General features: G+C 43.4%; 1 protein-coding gene across 1 annotated transcript in view; it reads right to left on the reverse strand.

Annotated features, from left to right (window-relative positions):
• Positions 1-24,051, reverse strand: part of SLCO4A1 (solute carrier organic anion transporter family member 4A1) — a 67,112-nt gene that overhangs the window by 16,839 nt on the left and 26,222 nt on the right. The window contains exons 2-7 of the mRNA XM_069751165.1: positions 20,790-21,671; positions 11,091-11,181; positions 9,447-9,568; positions 8,489-8,594; positions 6,520-6,674; positions 2,801-2,996 (exon numbers count right to left, since the gene is read on the reverse strand). Coding sequence (XP_069607266.1) covers positions 2,801-2,996; positions 6,520-6,674; positions 8,489-8,594; positions 9,447-9,568; positions 11,091-11,181; positions 20,790-21,585 — 1,466 coding nt within the window. The 5' untranslated portion in view covers positions 21,586-21,671. The remainder of the gene's footprint in view (positions 1-2,800; positions 2,997-6,519; positions 6,675-8,488; positions 8,595-9,446; positions 9,569-11,090; positions 11,182-20,789; positions 21,672-24,051) is intronic.

Genomic DNA, 24,051 nt, shown 5'->3' on the forward strand with positions numbered 1-24,051 from the left:
ACTTATTTGATCTGGCCAGGTTCACTGGGACGTGCTGTTACCTCCTAATCCTGGCCAGCTTCAGCGCAGCGCCTATAAACTAAACAGCAGCGGTGGTTGGTTTCCTAGACAAGAGCGGTACGTAAACAAAAAAAGAAAACTTAATATTTTAAGAACGGCTGCAGACTCTAGTATGCAGTAAATTGCAAAAGTGCTTGATTTTACAAGCACTATCCGACATTATCCATCTATGAAGATGGGAATAACCCTTTAATGGAGGTAATAGGGTTGTCACCCTGCTTTCCATAGAAACAGATAAGTACAGTGGGGCAAAAAAGTATTTAGTCAGTCAGCAATAGTGCAAGTTCCACCACTTAAAAAGATGAGAGGCGTCTGTAATTTACATCATAGGTAGACCTCAACTATGGGAGACAAACTGAGAAAAAAAAATCCAGAAAATCACATTGTCTGTTTTTTTAACATTTTATTTGCATATTATGGTGGAAAATAAGTATTTGGTCAGAAACAAACAATCAAGATTTCTGGCTCTCACAGACCTGTAACTTCTTCTTTAAGAGTCTCCTCTTTCCTCCACTCATTAACTGTAGTAATGGCACCTGTTTAAACTTGTTATCAGTATAAAAAGACACCTGTGCACACCCTCAAACAGTCTGACTCCAAACTCCACTATGGTGAAGACCAAAGAGCTGTCAAAGGACACCAGAAACAAAATTGTAGCCCTGCACCAGGCTGGGAAGACTGAATCTGCAATAGCCAACCAGCTTGGAGTGAAGAAATCAACAGTGCGAGCAATAATTAGAAAATGGAAGACATACAAGACCACTGATAATCTCCCTCGATCTGGGGCTCCACGCAAAATCCCACCCCGTGGGGTCAGAATGATCACAAGAACGGTGAGCAAAAATCCCAGAACTACGCGGGGGGACCTAGTGAATGAACTGCAGAGAGCTGGGACCAATGTAACAAGGCCTACCATAAGTAACACACTACGCCACCATGGACTCAGATCCTGCAGTGCCAGACGTGTCCCACTGTTTAAGCCAGTACATGTCCGGGCCCGTCTGAAGTTTGCTAGAGAGCATTTGGATGATCCAGAGGAGTTTTGGGAGAATGTCCTATGGTCTGATGAAACCAAACTGGAACTGTTTGGTAGAAACACAACTTGTCGTGTTTGGAGGAAAAGGAATACTGAGTTGCATCCATCAAACACCATACCTACTGTAAAGCATGGTGGTGGAAACATCATGCTTTGGGGCTGTTTCTCTGCAAAGGGGCCAGGACGACTGATCCGGGTACATGAAAGAATGAATGGGGCCATGTATCGTGAGATTTTGAGTGCAAACCTCCTTCCATCAGCAAGGGCATTGAAGATGAAACGTGGCTGGGTCTTTCAACATGACAATGATCCAAAGCACACCGCCAGGGCAACGAAGGAGTGGCTTCGTAATAAGCATTTCAAGGTCCTGGAGTGGCCTAGCCAGTCTTCAGATCTCAACCCTATAGAAAACCTTTGGAGAGAGTTGAAAGTCCGTGTTGCCAAGCGAAAAGCCAAAAACATCACTGCTCTAGAGGAGATCTGCATGGAGGAATGGGCCAACATACCAACAACAGTGTGTGGCAACCTTGTGAAGACTTACAGAAAACAAAGGATATATTATAAAGTATTGAGATGAAATTTTGTTTCTGACCAAATACTTATTTTCCACCATAATATGCAAATAAATTGTTAAAAAAATAGACAATGTGATTTTCTGGATTTTTTTTTCTCAGTTTGTCTCCCATAGTTGAGGTCTACCTATGATGTAAATTACAGACGCCTCTCATCTTTTTAAGTGGTGGAACTTGCACTATTGCTGACTGACTAAATACTTTTTTGCCCCACTGTAACTGCTGAAAAGAGCACATTAGTTTATTGATCGGACACTGCAACTAGCGGGACCTGGATTTACAGACAGGTTTGGGGGTGCAGCAAACAGGGCAATTGGCCAGGGTCCCCCATTTCTGTGGACTGGACCCTGGAGAGCAATAATAGTGGAACATATAACCTTCCCTCCCTGGGCCACTAAGGGCTTGACTTTTAACCCATTCACTGACCTGGATTACCATGGAGTTTACTATAAACATTTTCATAGTGTAGACTTTGTAGGGCAGTATTATTTGGACATTGGTAGTTGTATTTGTGCATTGATTGGCAGCACATTAGTGGCGTAACTTGAAGCTCAAGGACCACAATGCAAAAGCTCCAAAGGGACCCCCAATTATTGTAGGTCTTTAGTAGTAATGGTCTTTTCATATGGGCTAAAGCAGTGTTCCCCAACTCTGGTCCTCAAGAGCCACCAACAGGTCTTATTTTCAGGATTTCCTTAGGTGCTAATTGCATCACTTGGACAGGCAAGCATTAAATCACCTGTGCAATACTAAGGAAATCCCGAAAACATGACCTGTTGGTGGCTCGAGGATTGGAGTTGGAGAACACTGGGCTAAAGGGACCTTTTGGCCCCCCGATGAGATAACAACCCCTGCACCTATTATAGTTACGCTCCTGCAGCACATATATTGTTGTGAGACTTGGGCACTATATGGTTTTGTTATCGAGATACTATATGGAGGTATTATGTAATTGTGTGATGGTGTAATTTAGTATTATGTGAGCACTGTATGTCATTATTTGGATAAAAAGTTCATATCTGTATGTGGTTTATGGGTCTAAAAGCAGGGAGTGGGGGTCCCTACTGTATTTGCTACGCAAGGCATTCATTTCTATAATATCGCCTCTACCTAGATTATATAAAATCCATACCTGTCAGCATAGGGTTCAGTCACTCCGGCCATAGGCATGTTGGGACAGCTGATTAGGAATATGAAAATTGACATCAGACTTAGGACAGCGCATAAGACACAGAATCGGATTACTCCTGAGCAATGAAGTTTCAGTTTATTGACTATAAACCCTCCAAGGAAGGTTCCTCCACCCCCGGCTGGGACCACCAGATACCCTGTGCAAGCGAGAAGAACAAAGAACACAATTATGACCAGGAATATTATAAATGTCCATATTAAACTGTTATTTCTATAACACCAACATATACTCTAGTAATGTACAAATAGTGCCCTGACCCCAGGAGCTCACAATCTTACTTCCAGTCATGCACACATCTCGATGCAAGCATAGAGACAATATTTAAGGCGGACGTTCGTGTAGCTGTTGTCCAAGTAATCTGGAGTGACTGATGGTCTGGAGGAGGATGTACAGTACCACTGAGCTCCTCCAAATAAAGAGCCAATTGTCCTTCCTTGAAGCCGCTCACAAGGTTAGGAGACTCGGTCTGCTAAGTCCTTTGTGCTAAAAGCATCAGTCCAAGATTCTCCTCAATGTCTTTCAGTTAAACTTTTTACCAAACATAATGAAACGGATAGACTACCCCTCAAGAACTCGGCCACCAACGGGTCCTTAACGGTGGTGAATAGAAAGCCATTGACAGATGAAGTTTTGTCTTTACACATTATTACATGCTGTAGATTAGAGCACCTTTAAGAATCTTTTAGTGGCTGCAGTCTGGTAAAATAACTGAATTTCTAACATCAAAACCTTTTCAATGTACAAAATTCTGTGCAAGTTGTAGTATATTTCCGCCACTAGGAGGAGCTCAGGAGCTTACTGCAGACGCAGTTAATATTGCGTTCAATCTATATACATAATTGTCTAAGGGTCACTTCCGTCTGTCTGTCTGTCCTTCTGTGACGGTTATTCATTCGCTGATTGGACTCGGCAGCTGCCTGTCATGGCTGCGGCGACCAATCAGCGACGGCCACAGTCCGATTAGTCCCTTCCCTACTCCCCTGCACTCACTGCCCGGCGCCCGCTCCATAATCCCCTCCACTCACCGCTCACACAGGGTTAATGGCAGCGGTAACGGCCCGCGGTGTAACGCACTCCATTACCGCTGTTATTAACCCTGTGTGTCCCCAACTATTTACTATTGATGCTGCCTATGCAGCATTAATAGTAAAAATATGTCATGTTAAAAATAATTAAAAAAAACAAAAAACCTGCTATACTCACCCTCCGCCGCCTTTCTCGCTCCTCGCCACGCTCCCGGGACCGCTCCATTGCAAGCGGCAGCTTCTGGTCCCGTCCCAGGGCTGGTGTGCGACAAGGACCTGCCGTGATGTCATGGTCATGTGACCGCGACGTCATCATAGGTCCTGCTCACACCAGCCCTGGGACCGGAAACTGCCGCTTGCAATGGAGCGATCACGGAAGCGTGGCGAGGAGCGGGAAAGGCGGCGGATGGTAAGTATAGCAGGACTTCAACGGGCTTTCAGAAGGTGAGTATATGTTTATTTATTTTTTTTAAGTCTCTATACTACGTGGCTCTGTGCTGTATACTCCGTCGCTGTGCAATATACTATGTGACTGGGCAATATTCTACGTGGCTGGGCAATATACTACGTGGCTCTTCTATATACTATGTGGCTGGGCAATACGTGACTGGGCAATATACTACGTGGCTGGGCAATATACTACGTGGCTGGGCAATATACTACGTGACTGGGCAATATACTACGTGGCTGGGCAATATACTACGTGGCTGGGCAATATACTACATCGCTGAGCAATATACTACGTCGCTGGGCAATATACTACGTCGCTGAGCAATATACTACGTCGCTGGGCAATATACTACGTGACTGGGCAATATACTACGTGGCTGGGCAATATACTACGTGGACATGCATATTCTAGAATACCCGATGCGTTAGAATCGGGCCACAATCTAGTCTAGTACATAATTGTCTAAGGGTCACTTCTGTCTGACTGTCTGTCTTTCTGTCTGTCTTTCTGTCTGTCTGTGACGGATATTCATTGGTTGCAGCCTCTGTCTGTCATGGAAATCCAAGTCGCTGATTGGTCGTGGCAAAACGCCCACGACCAATCAGCGACGGGCACAGTCTGGCGGCAAAATGGCCGCTCCTTCCTCCCCGCAGTCAGTGCCCGCTCCATACTCCCCTCCAGTCAGCCCTCACACAGGGTTAATGGCAGTGTTAATGGACCGCGTTATGCCGCGGTGTAACGAACTCCATTAACACAGCTATTAACCCTGTGTGACCAACTTTTTACTATTGATGGTGCGTATGCAGTATCAATAGTAAAAAGATCTAATGTTACAAATAATAATAATAAAAAAAAGGTTATTCTCACCCTCCGACGTGGCGCACTGTCCTCGGCAGTGCAAGCGGCAGGTTCCGGTGCCAAGGATGCAATGCGAGAAGGACCTTCCATGACATCACGGTCATGTGACCGCGATGTCATCACAGGTCCTGCGCTCATACCAACCCTGGGACCGGAAGCTGCCACGTGCACCGCACACAGGCGCCAGGACTTCAATTGGCCTTCGGAAGGTGAGTATATGTTTGTTTTTTATTTTAAGTCTTTTTTAACCACGCATATAGTGCCCACATTGCTATATACTACGTGGGCTGTGTTACATACTGCGTGGGCTGCGTTATATACTACATGGCTGCTATGTACTACGTGGGCAGTGTTATATACTATGTGGGCAATGTTATATACTGCGTGGGCTGTGTTATATACTATATGGCTGCTATATACTACGTGGGCAGTGTTATATACTGTGTGGACTGCATTATATACTACATGGCTGCTATATACTACGTGGCCCGTGTTCTATACTATGTGGGCAATGTTATATACTGCGTGGGCTGTGTTATATACTGTTTTGCCTGTGTTATATACTGCGTGGCCACTGTTATATACTGCGTGGCCTGTATTAACGCATCGGGTATTCAAGAATATGTCGTGGCCTGTGCTATATACTATGTGGCTGCTATACACATACATATTCTAGAATACCCGATGCGTTAGAATCGGGCCACCATCTAGTAGATACATATTTATGCAGGAAGCTACAAAGCTCCCCCTGGTGGAGGCTGCGGGCAGCAAGAATTGTAAATTTCAGTTTTATGTCTATGTAAGGAATTTGGAGCTCTGTATTAAAAAATATACGGTATTTACCATACAGTATAGATTTGTGAATATATTATGTGATTTGGCATCCATTCTGGCACTGTCTGGGCTATTACATCATACTACAAAGATGGACGACACCTGAAAGTAGGTCAAAAAGAGACTGAGGTTTCGTATTTTGCCTAATTGAAGTCAATGGTTCCATTGCGACTCTTTCTACATCCCGTTTGGGGCCATGAACGAGGCACAGAACCTGACTTGAGGGTTTGGCATCTTTAATTGGACTGATATTAGCTAAAGAAACTCTGTACCTAGATCTGTTCTTCCGCTTTAAGTAACCTCTTTAGTAATATTTCCGTCCGCAGGTTGGTTTCCCCGGCTGCATCTATTTTGTGGTTTCAGCTCTTAGTATCTGACGACTTCTCTTCAGAAGAAATAACTCAGCACAATGCACAGTTATGACCTCTATTCTTTCTCCATGCCGGGAATTCATATTAACACACCGACTATGGGATGAGGGTCCGACTTACCAAAAAAAGTAGCAGCTTCAGACGCACTCAAACTGAACTGGGACTCTAGAAACTTTGGCCCAAATGTTGACACTCCTGTGATGAGAGTCGCTTCTGTCGCCCCCGCTAAGCACAGGAAAATAAATGTAGGGTTTCTGAGAAGCATCAATACTGACCTATGGGGTAAAACAGGAGTCCACATGAGAGGATACAGATCCGCATGTGCCCCCCACACAGTAAGCGGTGTTATAATCTAGCTGATGGATCAATCACATGCCCCGGACTGTATGATAAAAACAGCTACTAAGGACAATAGCCAAACCTGTTCAGTTCAATGCCCACCGTACCCAACATAATCCACTTAAAGGGTGTCCCCCATCCAATCAACAGTATATACTGTAATGCTTGATTACTTCTGGGCCCTACAAAAGGTTCCCAGAAATTATTAATTCGTGGTACAAATATTTAGCAATTTAGAGCCCACCACTTGCTGTCAGTGAATTCTTACTTCTTTTGTATGTCTGTGTCTCTGAAGAAGAATGAAAACAATGTCACTAGCATAACCTCTCCTGTAACTCAATGTCTGATCCTTTAACCTCTGTCTGCCGAGGCCATTTTTAGTTTTTTATCACCCCTTTCTCCAAGATCCATAACTGGTTTATCTTTCCTTTCGCAGATGTGTGATGGCTGTTAGAGACAGATGACAGCTGTATAACACAGGGGGTTTCTGCCATACAAAGTGTGGGCTCAACTCCTACGCTTGCTCCATACATCGGGTTCTGAAATAGGACGTACTATTATGTCCTACGTCAAGAAGGGGTTATATCAGCCAAGGAAGAAATGCGCAGACATCTGTTTGTAAGTTCTTGCCTCTCATCAGTGAAGAACAAGCATGCTTGCCTGACTATTTTAATAACTCCCATAGAAGCCCGAGAGGCGGTAATTCACGGCCGCCTCTGCATTTGCAGGTGGCAATACGTGGCCCCATTCTAGAGACAGGTGTGGGTCGCAAAGATGGTGTCACCTATCGAATATATCAATCTCATAACAACTCTCTGGTAACGAGCCAAACTCTTGGGTCAGTAATAGTGATGAGCGAATGTGCTCAGATAGTGTGTTATTTGAGCATGCTCATGTGCTAACCGAGTGTCATATGTTCGAGTCCCTGCAGTTGCATGTCTCGCATCTGCAATACATGCAGGGATTGCCCAGCAGCCACGAGACATGCAACTGTGGGGACTCGAACATAGTTTTCGAGCATGCCGAAGGCACTCGGTTAGCACATGAGCATGCTCAGATAACACCCTATCTGAGCACATTCGCTCATCACTAGTCAGTAGTATTACTCTCTTATCAGGGGTCCAATACAAGGATCCGGAAGCCATGAAAAGCTGACAAGTGAGTGGCTCAGAAATATTATTGAGGCAAGCATATTCTATCTCCAACAGAATCATATAATAAATGTACATATGAAAACGATACTAAATATGCATACGGACATATGTATTAGGGACCAGCTGATAACTATAAACCAAACCCAAGAAGAACAAACAATCAGCCAAACAAGTCCCATAAAAAAGATTTTATTAGATATAATGTAAAAACATGAAACAGAATAGTAGTGCTAACAGGGGAATGGATACACAGCACAAATGGCCGCAGCACACACACAGGTACAGACCAAACAGGTCTACCAGATCAGCCCGCCATACGTGTACCACCAGGGACTGTCATAATAGAAAAACCCCCGAGCTATAACTAAATGCAGGTATACGGACAATGCCCATAGCATGGGGCGTATCACAAAATCAGTACATACCTGGTGGATACAACTAACAGCGGGGACCTGCGGCTGAACCTGACCTGGTCATCGGGGAATAGCTAGATTAGCAATTGTCTAAACGAAGCTTGGAAGATGGCGTCTAAATCATGGCGCTGTACAATAAAGTATTATTTTTCAGGACTAGGATTATTTAACCAAATTTCTTACTTTGGCAAATCTTTAATAGTCTTCCCAAAATCAGGGTCCGGCTTATGACCCTCATCTTTGACCTGATGAGCCTCAGACACTCTCATGACCACGTAGCGCTGAGAACCTGAAATAATACAATACAATGAGATCAATGGTGCATCCTCTAAGGGGGTCATTATTATCAAAAATCCTGAAGTGATACTGAGAATTAATGGGAACCGCACCTAAAAACCTTTGGGGGGATAAGTGAGCTCACCCCGCCATTATCCAGAATGAATAGTAAAGGAGCACTAACACCTTTTTTTGTGCCACAATTCTTCCACCATCTTGTTTCTGAATCTGAGTCACGGAACTTCCAATAAGTGCTGCATAGGAAACTTAGTTTAGGGGTATGCATATTTTTGCAATCTAATATTCTTTATTGTTCCAGTGCATTTAAATAAGAAAAAAAAGGGCAACCTTGCAAACAGTCTTGTTGAAAAATACCTTCTACCATTTTATGTATGCAGCTCCTATGCAAAACTATGTTTCTCTAGATTTACAGGTTACTGTTGCATAAGTGTCCATGAGTTCTCTCCCGATATCAGAATGACATAAGCTGGTTTATGGCCACAGATGTGACTGTGACTCACGGAGCGGAGGTCATCTGGTGTTGCCAGCCGCTTTATACATGCTCTACTAGAGTATAAGGTGGGATCCTAGAGTAATGACACTGGATCTACCACTCCCAAACAGTCACCAGGCAAAATGGCAGCTAGTCAGGGTCTGTGAACATCCCCTTTAAGAGGTTAAATAGCAGGCATAATTATTTTATATACAGTAACTATATATAGCTGTATTACACTCACTTCCCGAAATCAGTCACATGATCCCTATATTTTATGTACCCAGGGAGGGGACGGAGAGATAAAGCCTGGTGAATCCACTGACTCAGACTGCACCTATCTTATCTATGGCCAGTGATAAGTAACTGTACCTGGCAGCTGCTGTGGATATCCCAGTATAGGGAAGGAGAGGAGGAACGCAGCTGCCCCAGCACCCAGAAAGCCGATCCACCAGGCCCCGACCCACAGAGGATTCTCCGGTGTCAGACCCGTGCTGTAATAAACAAATCGGTAGAGAAGAAATATATCAATGGACTGGAGTAATGGAAATAGATATGTAAAAGTATTGTATCAACATACTCAGTGGCGCAGTACAATAATGAAAAAGGTCCTGCTTAGTGGAGATGGTTGTGGGAAACCACATCACCTATGCAAAGCAGCTACTAGAACATGTGCTACAAGGGGGGTTAGGGTATGTGCACACACTTCGGATTTTGCTGCGGATTAGCAGAAGATTTCCATGCGTTGTACAGTACCATGTAAACCTATGGAAAACAAAATCCGCAGTGCACATGCTGCGGAAAAAAACATGCGGAAACGCAGCATGTCAATTCTTTGTGCGGATTCTGCAGCGGTTTACGCCTGCTCCTCTATAGGAATCCGCAAGTGTAAAACCGCAGGTGGAATCCGCACAAAAACCGCGGTACATCCGCGGAAAATCCAAAATCAGTGCAAAAAGAATCAGCACACCATTCCGCAGCGTGTGCACATAGCCTAATAGTCTGGGGCGGCTTGTGCAAAGAAGGGCAATGCTACATCATTGAAAGACATTTCACTCAAATGTCAATTCCTATATTGTAATACCCCTTCTGTCCGAGCACTGCTCCCCTGTACACAAAATGAGCTCCTATACAAACATGGTGGAGGCAAGGTTGGTCTGGAGAAACCCAATGGGCTGCACAGAGCTCGGACCTAAACCCTACTAAGCACAATTTCTCTGCACCAATATGAAGCCAGACTTTCTCATAAATGCTCTTCTGCCTGACACTCTGAAAGCTTCCCTAAGAGAATCACTCTGCCTCTGCTGGCTGGTATTCTTCCTATGGTACATCCTGGTGCCGTATCATCTTCACGTAATTAACGCACACAACCAGCCGTCCATATGATATAAAAGAAAACATAACTCATCAGATCAAGCAGCTTTCTTCGATTGCACCATGGTCCACTGCTGATGCTCGTGTGCCCATTGTAGGTCCTTACAGCAGCGGAGTGTGGGAAGTATGGGCACTGATCTTTATATCTTCACAGCAAGTTGCCAAGCTCAGTGTAATCTGAAACCTTCCTGTCATCAGCAGGACCTTCTTCGGCAATACAGTAGTTCTTCGTAGGATTGGGTTAATTGACCTAGCTGTCTCACCCACATGAATCAGTGAGTCTTGGTGCCCATAACCCTGCCGCCTGGTGACTAGTTGTCCTTCCTTGGACCATTTTTGGTACTATCCCCTAAAGATCAGGAACTTCTCACAAGACCAGTCAAGTGGGAAATGCTGTGACCCAGCCGTCTAGACATCACAGTTTGGCCCTTATGCTCAGATGTTTTTGTTGTCCATTTTTTTGGCTCCTAACACAACTAAGAACTTAACGTTCACTAGCTCCCTATTATATCCCACCTCAGACAGGCGTCATCTTCACCAGATAATCAGTTGAATATTATGTCTGGTCGGTGCAAGTTCTTGCTCTTACATAAGACCTTATTCCCATGCAAATGTTAAGTCTCAAGATATTGAGTTACTTACGGACTGCTGAGTTCTGTGTAAATATTCAGGAAAAATCCTCCCAAGAGGTAACCCACTGCTGGTCCCACTATGGCTGCCGTGTAAAATATACCTAAACGTGGAGGGGAAGTAACATAATGGAATGTGATGACAGTCCAAACATGGTACGATATTCACAATGCGAAAAAATACACATGGGCAAAAGTTATTGCACCCCTTTCTAACTAGTGGGCCTCGCCATTTTAAAGAAGCACTCCTCCCATCAAAGTTCTTTCCCTCATAGTATATTGAGGTCTTCACATTATATAGCACTGTGTACTAACTATTGCTCATTTTGCCTTTCTACCCAGCTAATTCTTCTCAGGTCTATGACATCACAAAAAAAATGACTGCATCCTTCTAAGCAGAAGAAGAAGTAGAGACAGGAGGTAAATTTTTTCCGCACAAGTCATGAGTCATTGCAAAAGTACCTGGCTGGGGAAGGAGGGAGAAGCTGGGTCAGGAGTTGAAGAGGGGAATCATTTATGCAGAGACAAGAGACTGCATTTTCTGCATAAAACAGGGAAAAGACAAGTAATAAACTGGGAAGAAAGGCAAAATGAGCAATTGTAAGTACACAGTGCGCCATAATATGATGAGCGCGATATATTAAGAGGATAAAAACTTTGATGGGAGGAGGAGGGCTTCTTCAACTACACCCATAGATATCCGCTGCTGCACTGACACATTGTAACAAACTATCAGGACAGGAGAGAGATTTGTGCTGCTGATGTTCTTAGCTTACAGAGGATTGTCAAGACTGGTTACAACTGTAACACACCCTCAGTTGTGAGAAGTATTAGCTCAGCAAAAATGTTACCTTTCACTGGCAGCAAGTAGAGATTTTAAAAATGGTGAACATTTTAAATGGAAACGTGTATTAGAAAGCTGTATATTTTACACTGTATGATAACCCTTTAGGGATATGGCACTCTGCAGCATGCTATTTTTGTTTATGTCAGTTCAGTCTTGTTTGCAGGCGACCCCCTCATAAATATATGGCACATTCACATATGTCTCAGATATAGATCTGTCATCCTCAGCCCGATCACATGTCATCGGAATACCCACTATGAATATGTTCCAGCGCTGGTATTTACTACGTCTTTCCACTGCTTGATGTGTGTCACTTCTGGCAATGATGAGTCACATGTAAAGTTCTGCGGTTGAAAACCAGTTACAATACAATGGCTCAAAAGGCGTGGAGAAACTTCACCAACACTGAGACTCTGTACATGATTGCAATGGTTTTACATAATGTTTTATGCTTCACTCATATCCTGAGCTGTATGCCGAATGCTGCTGGCTTCCTGTTATAAGAGAGCAGTGCAATAGAGGTGTTTGTGATGACTGCTAGGTGACTGCAGGGTGTACATAATATATACAGTTGAAACCAAAAGTTTACATACACTCTATAAAAAGACACATCTGCATGTTTTTCTCAATAGTGGACATGAAATCAGAATAAACCTTTCCCGTTTTAGGTGAATTAGGATTACCATAATTATTAATATTTGCCAAATGCCAAAATAATGAGAGAGAATGTGTGAAGTCATTTTTATTACTTACTGCAAAGTCAAAAGGTTACATACATTTCATTAGTATTTGGTACCATTGCCCTTAAACTGAATGACTTGGGTCAAACGTTTGGGATATCCTTCTAAAAGCTTCTCACAATAGGTGGTTGGAATTTGGGCCCATTCCTCCTGACAAAACTGGTGTAATCCAGGTTGTAGGTCGCCTTGATCGCACCTGCCTTTTCAGCTTTGCCAATAAATTTTCAATAGGATTGAGATAAGGGCTTTGTGAAGGCCACTTCAGAACATTGACTTTGTTATCCTTAAGCCACTTTGTTACCATTTTGGCAGTATGCTTCGGGTCATTGTCCATTTGGAGCTTTGACTTCCTGGCTGATGTCTTGAGATATTACTTCAATATTGCCACATAATCTTCTTTTGTCATGATGCCATCTATTTTGTGAAGTGCGCCAGTCCCTCATGCAGCAAAACAACCCAACAACATGATGCTGCCACCCCCGTGTTTCATAGTTGGGATGGTGTTCTTAGGCTTCCAAGCTTCTCCCTTTTTCCACCAAACATAATGATGGTCATTATGCCCAAAATCTTCAATTTTAGTTTCATCAGAGCACTGAACATGTCTCCAAAGAATAAGGTCTTTGTTCCTGTGTGCATTTACAAACGTTAATCTGGCTTTTTTAAGTTTGTTTTGGAGTAATGGCTTCTTTTTGGCAGAGTGGCCTTTCAGCCCATGTTTATACAGTACTCGTTTCACTGCGGACATTGACATAAACTTACCAGCTTCTGCCGTCATCTTCACAAGGTCTTTTGCTTTTTGTCCTTGGGGTTGATATGCACATGTCGGACCAAAGCACGTTCATTTCTGAGACACAGAACCCGTCTCCTTCCTGAGCGGTATGATGGCTGGACATTTCCATCTTGTTTGTACTTGTGTATCATTGTTTGTACAGATGAACGAGGAACCTTCAGGTTTCTTGAAATGGTACCCAAGGATGAGCCAGACTTGTGCAAGTCCACAATTCTCTTCCTGATATCTTGGCTGATTTCTTTAGACTTTCCCATGATGCTACACAAAGAAGCAGTATGTTTCAGGTGTGCATTAAATACATCCACAGGTGTGTCTCTAATTAAGGCTGTCGTCACACTAGCAATATTTGGTCAGTATTTTACTTCAGTATTTGTAAGCCAAAACCAGGAGTGGGTGATAAATACAGAAGTGGTGACGAGTTTCTATTATACTTTTCCTCTAATTGTTCCACTCCTGGTTTTGGCTTACAAATACTGATGTAAAATACTGACCAAATACTGAACGTGTGAACGTGCCCTAACTCAGATGTTGCCAAAAAACTATCAGGTGCTTCCAAACACATGACATCTTCATATGGGCAGTCCAGAATTGTTTAAAGGCATAGTAATCTTAGTGTATGTAACTTTTGACTTTGCAGTAAGTAATAAAATGCCTTAAAACATTCTCTCTCACTCATTATTCTGGCATTTGGCAAATATTAATAATTATGGTAATCCTAATTGACCTAAAATGGGAAAAGTTAATTCTGATTTCATGTCAGATATTGAGAAAAACCTGCATATGTGTCTTTTTATATAAATGCATGTAAACTTCTAGTTCAACTGTAGTTTATTTCCAACTTGCAAAATGTTAAATGTAGTTTTGGATGTGAGTGGAGAAGGAGACGTGGCATAATAAACATCAGAAATTATCACAAGTAAATGCAAAACAACATTGAGTTTAAAGGGAACCTGTCACCCCCAAAATCGAAGGTGAGCTAAGCCCACCGGCATCAGGGGCTTATCTACAGCATTCTGGAATGCTGTAGATAAGGCCCCGATGCAACCTGAAAGATGAGAAATAAAGGTTAGTTTATACTCAACCAAGGACGGTGCCGCTGTGGTCCGGTCCGATGGGCGTCGCGGTCCGGTCCGGGGCCTCCCATCTTCATACGATGACGTTCTCTTCTTGTATTCACGCTGCAGCTCCGGCGCAGGCGTACTTTGCCCTGTTGAGGGCAGAGCAAAGTACTGCAGTGCGCAGGTGCCAGGCCTCTCTGACCTTTCCCGGCGCCTGCGCACTGCAGTACTTTGCTCTGCCCTCAACAGGGCAGACAAAGTACGCCTGCACTGGAGCCGCAGCGTGAAGACAAGAAGAGGACGTCAACGTAAGGAGATGGGAGGTGCCGGACCGGACCGCGACGCCCATCGGACCCGGACCGCAGCGGGACCTCCCCTAGGTGAGTATAATCCAACCTCTTTTTCTCATCTTTCCGGATACATTAGGGACTTATCTACAGCATTACAGAATTATTTAGATAAGCCCCTGATGCCGGTGGGCTTAGCTCACCTTCGATTTTGGGGGTGACAGGTTCCCTTTAAGTTATTTAAAAGGAATCTGGCACTAGTTTTTTGCAATGTAATCTGAGAAAAGCATAATGCAGGGGCTCTCTGCCCCGATTCCAATGATGTGTCACTTACTGGGCTACATGCTGTCATCCAATCACTGTTTCTCTGCTGCAATTTTGCAACTCTCAAAATGATGAGCTCTGTATAACTCTGCCCACACACCACTGATTGGTAACTTTCTTCTTATGCGCAGTGTACACAGAAAGCTGCCAATCATTGGTGTGGGCGGTGTTATACAGTCCTGTAGTAATCTCCTGTTGATAAAACAATGATTTTATTAAAATAGCAAAACACAGCCCAGTAAGTGACACGTGCAGAGCCGCCATCAGGGCATTACAGCCGTGACTGGCATATGGGGCCCGGTGGGCAGGGGGGCCAGCATCGGGCCCCATCCCATCTGCCCATCGGGCCCCGGCCCCAGCGGCAGGCTTCAGACAGTACACTGAACCTGCGTCTGAGATGCAGGGTCAGTATCCTCTGTTGCTTGCGGGCCCATCCGGGCCCGCAAGGCAACAGTTAAAGCCGCCAGCCAATCGGAGGCTGGCAGCGACATCAGCGCGCACGGACTTCATTCGCCAGCGACTCCATGCTGAAATGCCTGCGATGGACGTCGGCGCTGGAGCCCGGACAGGTAAGGAGAAAGGTTTTTTTAAATTTTTTTTATTGAATGCGGCAAGCCCGGGGCATGATAAAGATAAGAGGGCAGGATGGGAGACACAGGGGCTTGATGGAGACACGGGGCAGGAATGTGAGACACGGGGCAGGAATTACAACACAGGAGGCAGGAATGTGAGACACGGGGCAGGAATGCAAACATGGGCAGAATGTGTGACACAGGGGGTAGAATGTGTGACATAGGGGGTAGAATGTGTGACAAGGGGGCAGGATGGAGACAAATGGGGCAGGATGGAGACATGGGGCAGGATGGAGACACGGGGCAGGATGGAGACACGGGGCAGGATGGAGACACGGGGCAGGATGGAGACAAATGGAGCAGGATGGAGACAAATTGGGCAGGATGGAGACAAATGGGGCAGGATGGAGACATATGGGGCAGGATGGAGACAGATGGGGCAGGATGGAGACATGGGGCAGGAATATAGGGCAGGATGGAGACAAATGGGGCAGGAATATGGGGCAGGATGGAGACAGATGGCGCAGGGATATGGGGCAGGATGGAGACATGGGGCAGGATGGAGATATGGGGCAGGATGGAGACAGATGGGGCAGGAATATGGGGCAGGATGGAGACAGATGGGGCAGGATGGATACGATGGAGACAGATGGGGCGGCAGGATCATTGGACAGATAGGTCAGGATCATGGGACAGATAGGGCAGGATCATGAGACAGATGGGGAGATCATATGGGGGCAGAATGTGAGAACATATGGCTGGAGCCAGGAATGAGATACACAGGCCAGAATGGGGGATATTATTACCATGGGGGCTAATTAAGGGATATTATTACTGCAGTGATGTATTTATTTTATTTTTTGAGGATACTGTTTTAAATGGGGGGCCGTCCTGTTACTGTGTAGAATGATACTATGTCACCTTTTTTTCTTCATCTGGTGTAGTGTAGAAGTTGTGGAAAAAATTAAGCAATGTGTTCTGCAAGAGGAGCTCTAGATTACTGTGTTATTTCCTGCAGAGACAAGTCCTGGCTGGAAGACGTGATGGCGGTCTGTGCTGGATGAAGATGGAAAGCGAGGCTGAAGGACTTCATCTAGAGACGTCACTGGTGAGTCAGTGTGTTACCTGTACACGGACACTGCATACTAAGTACAGATCTCCTGTGTATAATGGCTCATATGGTGATATTAGTATTGTGGGGTTTTTTTTTATTAATGATCAGTATTGCAGTATTCAGTCACTATGTGGTGGTAATATGTGGTCTGGTCATGGTGCGGTGGTATTTGTCTCTTGTATGTGCTATTATTCGGTCACTGTGGTGGTAATATGTGGTCTGGTCATGGTGTGGTGGCATTTGTTCCCTGTATGTGCTTTTATTGACCACCATGTGGTGGTAATATGTGATTTGGACATGATGCAGAGATATTTGTTCCTTGTATGTGGTATTATTCGGTCACTGTGGTGGTAATATGGTGTCTGGATATGGTGTGGTGGTATTTGTCCCTTGTATGTGATATTATTGGTCATTTTAAAAATTAATAGAAATATACCTAAATTGTATTTCATATTTTAACAAATTTTTAATAGGGTACAGTAGCGTAGGGCCCGGCCAAAAGAGTCTACCGTGTCGTGGTGGCAGATTAGAAAAATCTTTTGGCCAAAACAAAAGCTGCTGTTATATGTGTGATCTGGTGATGGGAACTGTTAATGTGTGATAGGTGAGAAGTGGAGTTTTTCCAAGAGAGAGCGGTGGGGCTGTGGACAGTTTGAGGGGTGGAGGCGGGGCTAGGGTGGAGCCTGGGCGGAGTCTCAAGGGGGCCCTAAAAATTTTGCCAGTATGGGGCCCCGAAATTCCTAGTGGCAGCCCTGGACACATGGCTGAATCAGGGTCTTTGCCCAATATATTGTGCCTCTCAAATTACATAGCAAATAACTGCTGATAGATTCCCTTTCACACTGAGGGTATGTGCACACTGATTTTTGTGGATCAAGGCCTCTCCAAAAAAAATCACTTAAAAATGCTTGATAGACTTGTCCTATTAATTTCTAATATAAAATCACTTTGTTGTGCATCTTTTCAGTGTTTTGAAAGTTTTTTTGCTTCAGGTTTTGAACCTTTTGGAAAAAATGAAATTGCACAACACAGCTTTCCTTGGTACTGACCAATCAAAAGGCTGCAAAAAAAGACATTTCATGGAAAAAAAAAAGACTTCAAAAAGTCTTCAAAATCACTTCAAGAAACAAAAAAAAATATTGAGAAAATAAAGAAAACCCTGTGTGTGCACTAAGCCTAAATAGTAGATCATGGTAAATGCAGTTCTTGTGAGTTATCTTACTATTGTGGGCACAGGAGCTGTGCTCGCACCGTCACTTGTAGGTGCAAATTAAAAACAAATCCAGTAATTAAAAATCTCGATGAACACCATAGAGAAAATTAAAAATATGAAATACATTTCTGAGCATCGTCATTAATCATTGTCTTTGGAGCCGAACTTGTATTAAATAGCTTATATTTTTATCTTAACTCAGATGTTGGTGGTTTAACCTCTTGGATGATGCTGCCAATAGTGACCACAGTATCTACGCAGTTTGACGGGGGAGAGATCTCCCTGTCAGCTCATCAGCGCCCATCTAACAGGACTGTGGAGTGCGAATACGGTAGGTAGCAGGTGGAGTGCTAATATTGGCCCTCAGATCTGCCATGCAGAGAAAGCCCACTATACAAAAAAATTCCAAAAAGAGATAAAAATGCTATAGTACCACAAAATAGTACTAAAAAAAGCTACTAGTTCTCCCCCAGCAAAAAAAAAAATTCTAAAAAGTTATTTTTATTGTGCAAAACTAAAAAACAAAACAAAAAAAAAACATAAAATTATTCATATTTGGTATAATGAAATAATGTCATCATGCAATTCATGCAACACTTTTTTAACCCCTTCAAAAAATGATGCCAAAAAAATACAACTCATCCCACAGAAAAATAAAAAATAAAAAAAAACCACAGTAACAGGTATGGCTTCAGGGACACAAAAAAATTAAAAAGCTTCAGTTTTAAGATTACAGAGCTGGAAAAAAATGCTTGACACACAAGTTCCTGCCTAGGTTGGATTGTTAAAGAAGCACGCCCATCAAAGTTTTTGTCCTCTTAATATATTGCAGTCATCATATTCTATAGCACTGAGTACTTACAATTGCTCATTTTGCCTTTCTACCCAGCTAATTCTTCTCTATGTAGAAACAGGAAGTTTCTTGTCCCTACAGAAATCTTTTCGCTCTTCAACACCTGACCCAGCTACTCCCCACTGCCAATGATGTTTGCAGTGAGTTATGACTCATACAGGAAAAACTAACCTCCTGTTTCTACATAGAGCTTAGAAGGATTCAGCTAGGCATTTTTAAATCACGTGATGTCATAGACCGAATGGAAAAGAGAAGAATTAACTGGGAAGAAGGGCAAAATGAGCAATTGTAAGTTCACAGTGCTATATAATATGATGACTGCAATATATCATAAGGATAAAAGTTTTAATGCGAGGAGAGCTTCTTTAATAGGTTAAATGGGTTGACCACTACTAGGACAACCCCTTCTTAAACTAAATGTTAGGCCCCGATAAAATAATGAAGCCTATACTCGCCTTTCATGGCAGCTCCGTTCCAGGAGTTTCGGCACTCACGGTCCTGGGGCTGTGATGCAGAGGAATTGACCCGTGATGCCTGGCATCCAATCAGTGCTGGTGTCACTGCCTCCGCCTTCGGACAAACTGAACATGAAGAGGAAGTCCGTGATAAGCTGCAGCTTGTCTCCCTCTTCATGTTCAGTTTGTACGAAGGTAGAGACAGTGACGCCAGCGCCAGCATTACATGTCACAACACTGCACGAGAGCCCCGGGGAGAGCGACTGCCGTCATTGCGGGAACGGCGCCGGCATGGGAGGTGAGTATAGGCTTTACTATTTTAATCGGGGCCGATCTTTTAGTTTAAGAAGGGGTTGTCCTAGTAGTATACAACCCCTAAAAGAGTAGTACAAGTGCCTCTTTCTCCACTGTCAGCCAACAGTCCCTTCCTTCTCTTTGCTGGTCCTACATTCTCAAAAACGCTCAAATCTCTCTACTAATCTGTCTTAAGTGAGGGATGAAATTTCAACTGTTACTTATTAAATTATGAAAAGAGGAGAGAGACAGAGACACAAAACAAACTGCTGAGGCTTTTAGTTACTGGAAATTGCAATGGGGAAACTGCTAAATAACGCAAAATAATGTCCAGAAATAGATATTCCTCAAGCACACACGTCAGGTGATTCTGAATAGTTAAGAAAGAACAGTGATACATTAAGGGCATTGTTCAAAGCAGACAACCAACAGCTGATCGGCGAGTGTGCAGGGCATTGGACTCCACCCTGATAACGATGATCTATTCCATGGATTAGTACTGGAAAATCCCCTAAACACGCAATAACCTACTAATGTAGCGCCAAGGCTGACTTCTTACTTTGCAATCACTGCTGACTCTCCATTGCTAGTCTAGTCCATGACCATGAGCATGCAACCAATGAGCGTGCAGGAGTGCAGCAATGTATGATCACTGTTTTGGAATTAGTTGGTTGCAAACGCCGTAGACTTTAAAATACAGCACATATCAGCATCACAAATGTCTTTTCTGTCCTGACAGGTGCTACAATGTATCAGTGCAGGAGTCCAGATGAGATAGAACTGTATCTAACCCTCAGCTGTGACAAATATGAGATCTGCCCAGGAATGTAGTCCCTGGTTTTAAACAAGCATAGATGTTAAAAATGGTAAAGAACAGAAACACACAATGTATTACAAAGTTGCAGAACTTTTCATGATAGGGATTAAGCTTTACCAACAGAAAACTGTCCATTGGTAGAAAGTAAAGTTTTACTTCCTCGCTTGGAAACATTCCTTTAAGTTGGCCTCGGGTGATGCAACCTAATCTCCCGTGTAAGGAGTGTACACAACCTGTCTGTGGCTCATGGCACAGTACTGACATAGATAAAATTCCAAAAGGAACAGAGCTGTAGGCACCGACAGACAAACATCTGCATCGTATAGACATTACATGCTCCATACTCACCAATGTATACAGGGGAGTAGCTAGATTTCACATTCTCATCTAAGTAAGTGACCCCCAGCGTATAAAGTGGTGTGGCGCCAATCCCATGAAGAAACTGTCCCAGCATGAAGACGTATCTGTAGTTGGACAGACTCGAGGCACTTTCTGAGATCTGGTAAGAGTGATTTGAGTAACATACCCCATTATCCTCCGCAAGGTTGACGACGTACACATTAGTGGTGAACTGTGGTAGTGCAAACACCAAAGAACCAACACCCATAATTAATACTCCCCAGCCCAGCCACCGAGGTTTGTGACCGTTCCCCCCAAAGTAGCTGACAAATGTCAAACACAAGCAAGCTGCAATGTCATAGGAGCTCGCAATCAGTCCAGTATGGTAGCTGTGCAAGTCAAATCTCCGTTCTATGGAGGTGATGACTGTATTGATGAAACCATTGACCACCATGCCTTGGAGAAAGGAGGCCGCACACAGGAAGACAAGCACTCCTTTGGATGTGTTAAACACCTGTAAAAAGGACGGTTTGAGGGCTCCCCAGCCGCAGTCGTTTCCGTTCTCTGAAGGGATAAACTTGATCTCGCAGGGGTCATCATCGTACAGCGCTTTTTTTGTAGAGGTCTCCTTGTATAGTGGGTCAATATAGGAGTCTGGGGTGGACTTTGACAGTAGGGCGTCAACCTGGTCAGTGCTGTCGGGGGTGCCAAGATCATAGTCGCTGACAGTTCGTGAAGCTTCGGAGAAGCAGAGCAGTTCTTGCTTGGAATGGAAGGAACTTTCTGGAGATAGATGTTGGGGCATTTCACAATGAAGCAGCTAGGGAGAGACTTCTACTTTCACCACAGGGAAAACGGTCTGTAAACTTCAGAGGAGACGAAAAATGTCATCTGTAACAAAACAAATGACAGCAAATATTAGGATACCATAGAAATATGCAATAGAAATGTCCAACCAAGACTCTGCTGCTTTGCCTGGCTCTTCCCACTTGCCCTGTAGAAGTGGCAAGTGAGGTTCATATTTGTGGGGTTGATGTCACCTTCTCAGGTTACAGACTTGAAATAGGATTACCAGAGCTTAAAGGGATTGTTCAACATATAAAGAATATTTTTCCAAGGGCTCAGGAACTGCTTATTCAGCCATTCATTGGCCACATTGGTGACCTGACCTAGCCAGTGACTGGCTGATTTGGCATTACTTGGGTGTTGAGATAGAAATGGGAAAAAGAGAGAAGCGGGACCAGGTAAGTATCAGAATGGGAGCGGCAAGGGATTGGTTAAGGTAAGGACAACTTCTATAATTTTTTTTATTTAACCAGTCTGAGCCCTTTCTAAAGCCAAGGTCAGTATTTTACCTCAGTATTTGTAAGCCAAAATCAGGAATGGAACAATCAGAGGAAATGTATAATAGAAAAACGTCACCACGTCTGTATTTATCACCTACTCCTTGTTTTGACTTATAAATACAGATGTAAAATACTGACCAAATTCTAAATGTGTCCAAATGGTGGATATCCATCTTCTGACCATATATCATTTTAAGTCCAAAAGTAGTTTGTTGATTACTTGACTAGATTTCTCAATTTTCTATTGTCTGGAGCTCATTTTTCTCCAATACAGAGCACCAAATCCACAGTGCTGGGAGGCCAAAACCCTGTAGAGTGGAAAATTGCAAGAGCATGTAAGATGCTGCCGTTTTTTAACCATTCCCACTATGGACTTTTCAGGAGGCAAGGGGACCTAAAAAAAAGGGCAAGTTTATTTTTTAAATTATTTTACAGGGTTCTCTGAGTGGTGAAAAATATTAAATTTGGTAGGTCTCACTTTTATGGATATTATGACAAAAAAAATGTTAAGTTTTTACAAATGTGTATTCAAACGACCAAAGGAAACAATAAACCTCCGCACTGCTGTTGTTAGGCTAGACTCTGTTATTTTTATCACCCTTTTTTTTGGAGTAAGCCGATATAATATCCTTTTTTATACAACGGGGTGCGACTTGCAAAGTAATACATAACAGTCCATGAAATGAAAAAAAAAAAGTGCACTTACCCGTGTATGTAAAAAGTCACAACTTTATTCGGACAACATTACAGTAAATTTCAGGGAGAGTGTAGAAAAAATGCGGACAACGATCGTTTCGTGCCTCAGCACTTCAACGGGTCCAAAACGGGACCATTCGACTGCTCTTACGATATACTGCATTACTCATATATAGGGAAGGAAATAATTATTTGATCCCTTGCTGATTTTATAAGTTTGCCCACTGAGAAAGACATGAACAGTCTATAATTTTAAGGGTAGGTTAGTTTTAACATTGAGAGATAGTATCAAAACTAAAATCCAAAAAAATCAAATTGTATAAATTATATAAATTTGCATTTTGCAGTGAGAAATAAGTATTTGATCCCCTGACAACCATTAAGACTTCTGGCTCCTATAGATCAGTTAGACGCTCCTAATCAACTCGTTACCTACATTAAAGACAGCTGTCTTACATAGTCACCTTTATAAAAGACTCCTGTCCACAGACTCATCAGTCAGACTCAAACCTCTACAACATGGGCAAGACCAAAGAGCTTTATAAGGATGTAAGGGACAAGATCATAGACCTGTACAAAGCTGGAATAGGCTACAAAACCATAAGTAAGACGCTGGGTGAAAAGGACACAACTGTTGGTGCAATAGTACAAAAATGGAGGAAATACAAAATGACTGTCAATCAACATGGATCTGGGGCACCATGCAAAATCTCACCTCGAGGGGTATCCTTGATCATGAGGAAGATGAGAAATCAGCCTAAAACTACACAGTAGGAACTTGTTAATGATCTCAACGCAGCTGGGACCACAGTCACCAAGAAAACCATTAGTAACACATTACGCCGAAAAGGTTTAAAATCCAGCAGTGCCCGCAAGGTCCCGCTGCTCAAGAAGGCACATGTGCCACATGTGCAGGCCCATCTGAAGTTTGCCAATGAACACCTGGATGATTCTGTGAGTGATTGGAAGAAGGCACTTTGGTCAGATGAGACAAAAATTGAGCTCTTTGGCATTAACTCAACTCGCCGTGTTTGGAGGAAAAGAAATGCTGCCTATGACCCAAAGAACACCATCCTCACTGTCAAGCATGGAGGTGGAAACATTATGTTTTGGGGGGTTTTCTCTACCAAGGGCACAGGACTACTTCACCGCATTAATGGGAAAATGGGTGAAGCCATGTATCGCAAAATACTGAGTGATCAATTTGAAAACAGCAATAGGCAAAGGCA

This window comes from Ranitomeya imitator, chromosome 2 (assembly GCF_032444005.1).
Source record: "Ranitomeya imitator isolate aRanImi1 chromosome 2, aRanImi1.pri, whole genome shotgun sequence".
Taxonomy (NCBI): domain Eukaryota; kingdom Metazoa; phylum Chordata; class Amphibia; order Anura; family Dendrobatidae; genus Ranitomeya; species Ranitomeya imitator.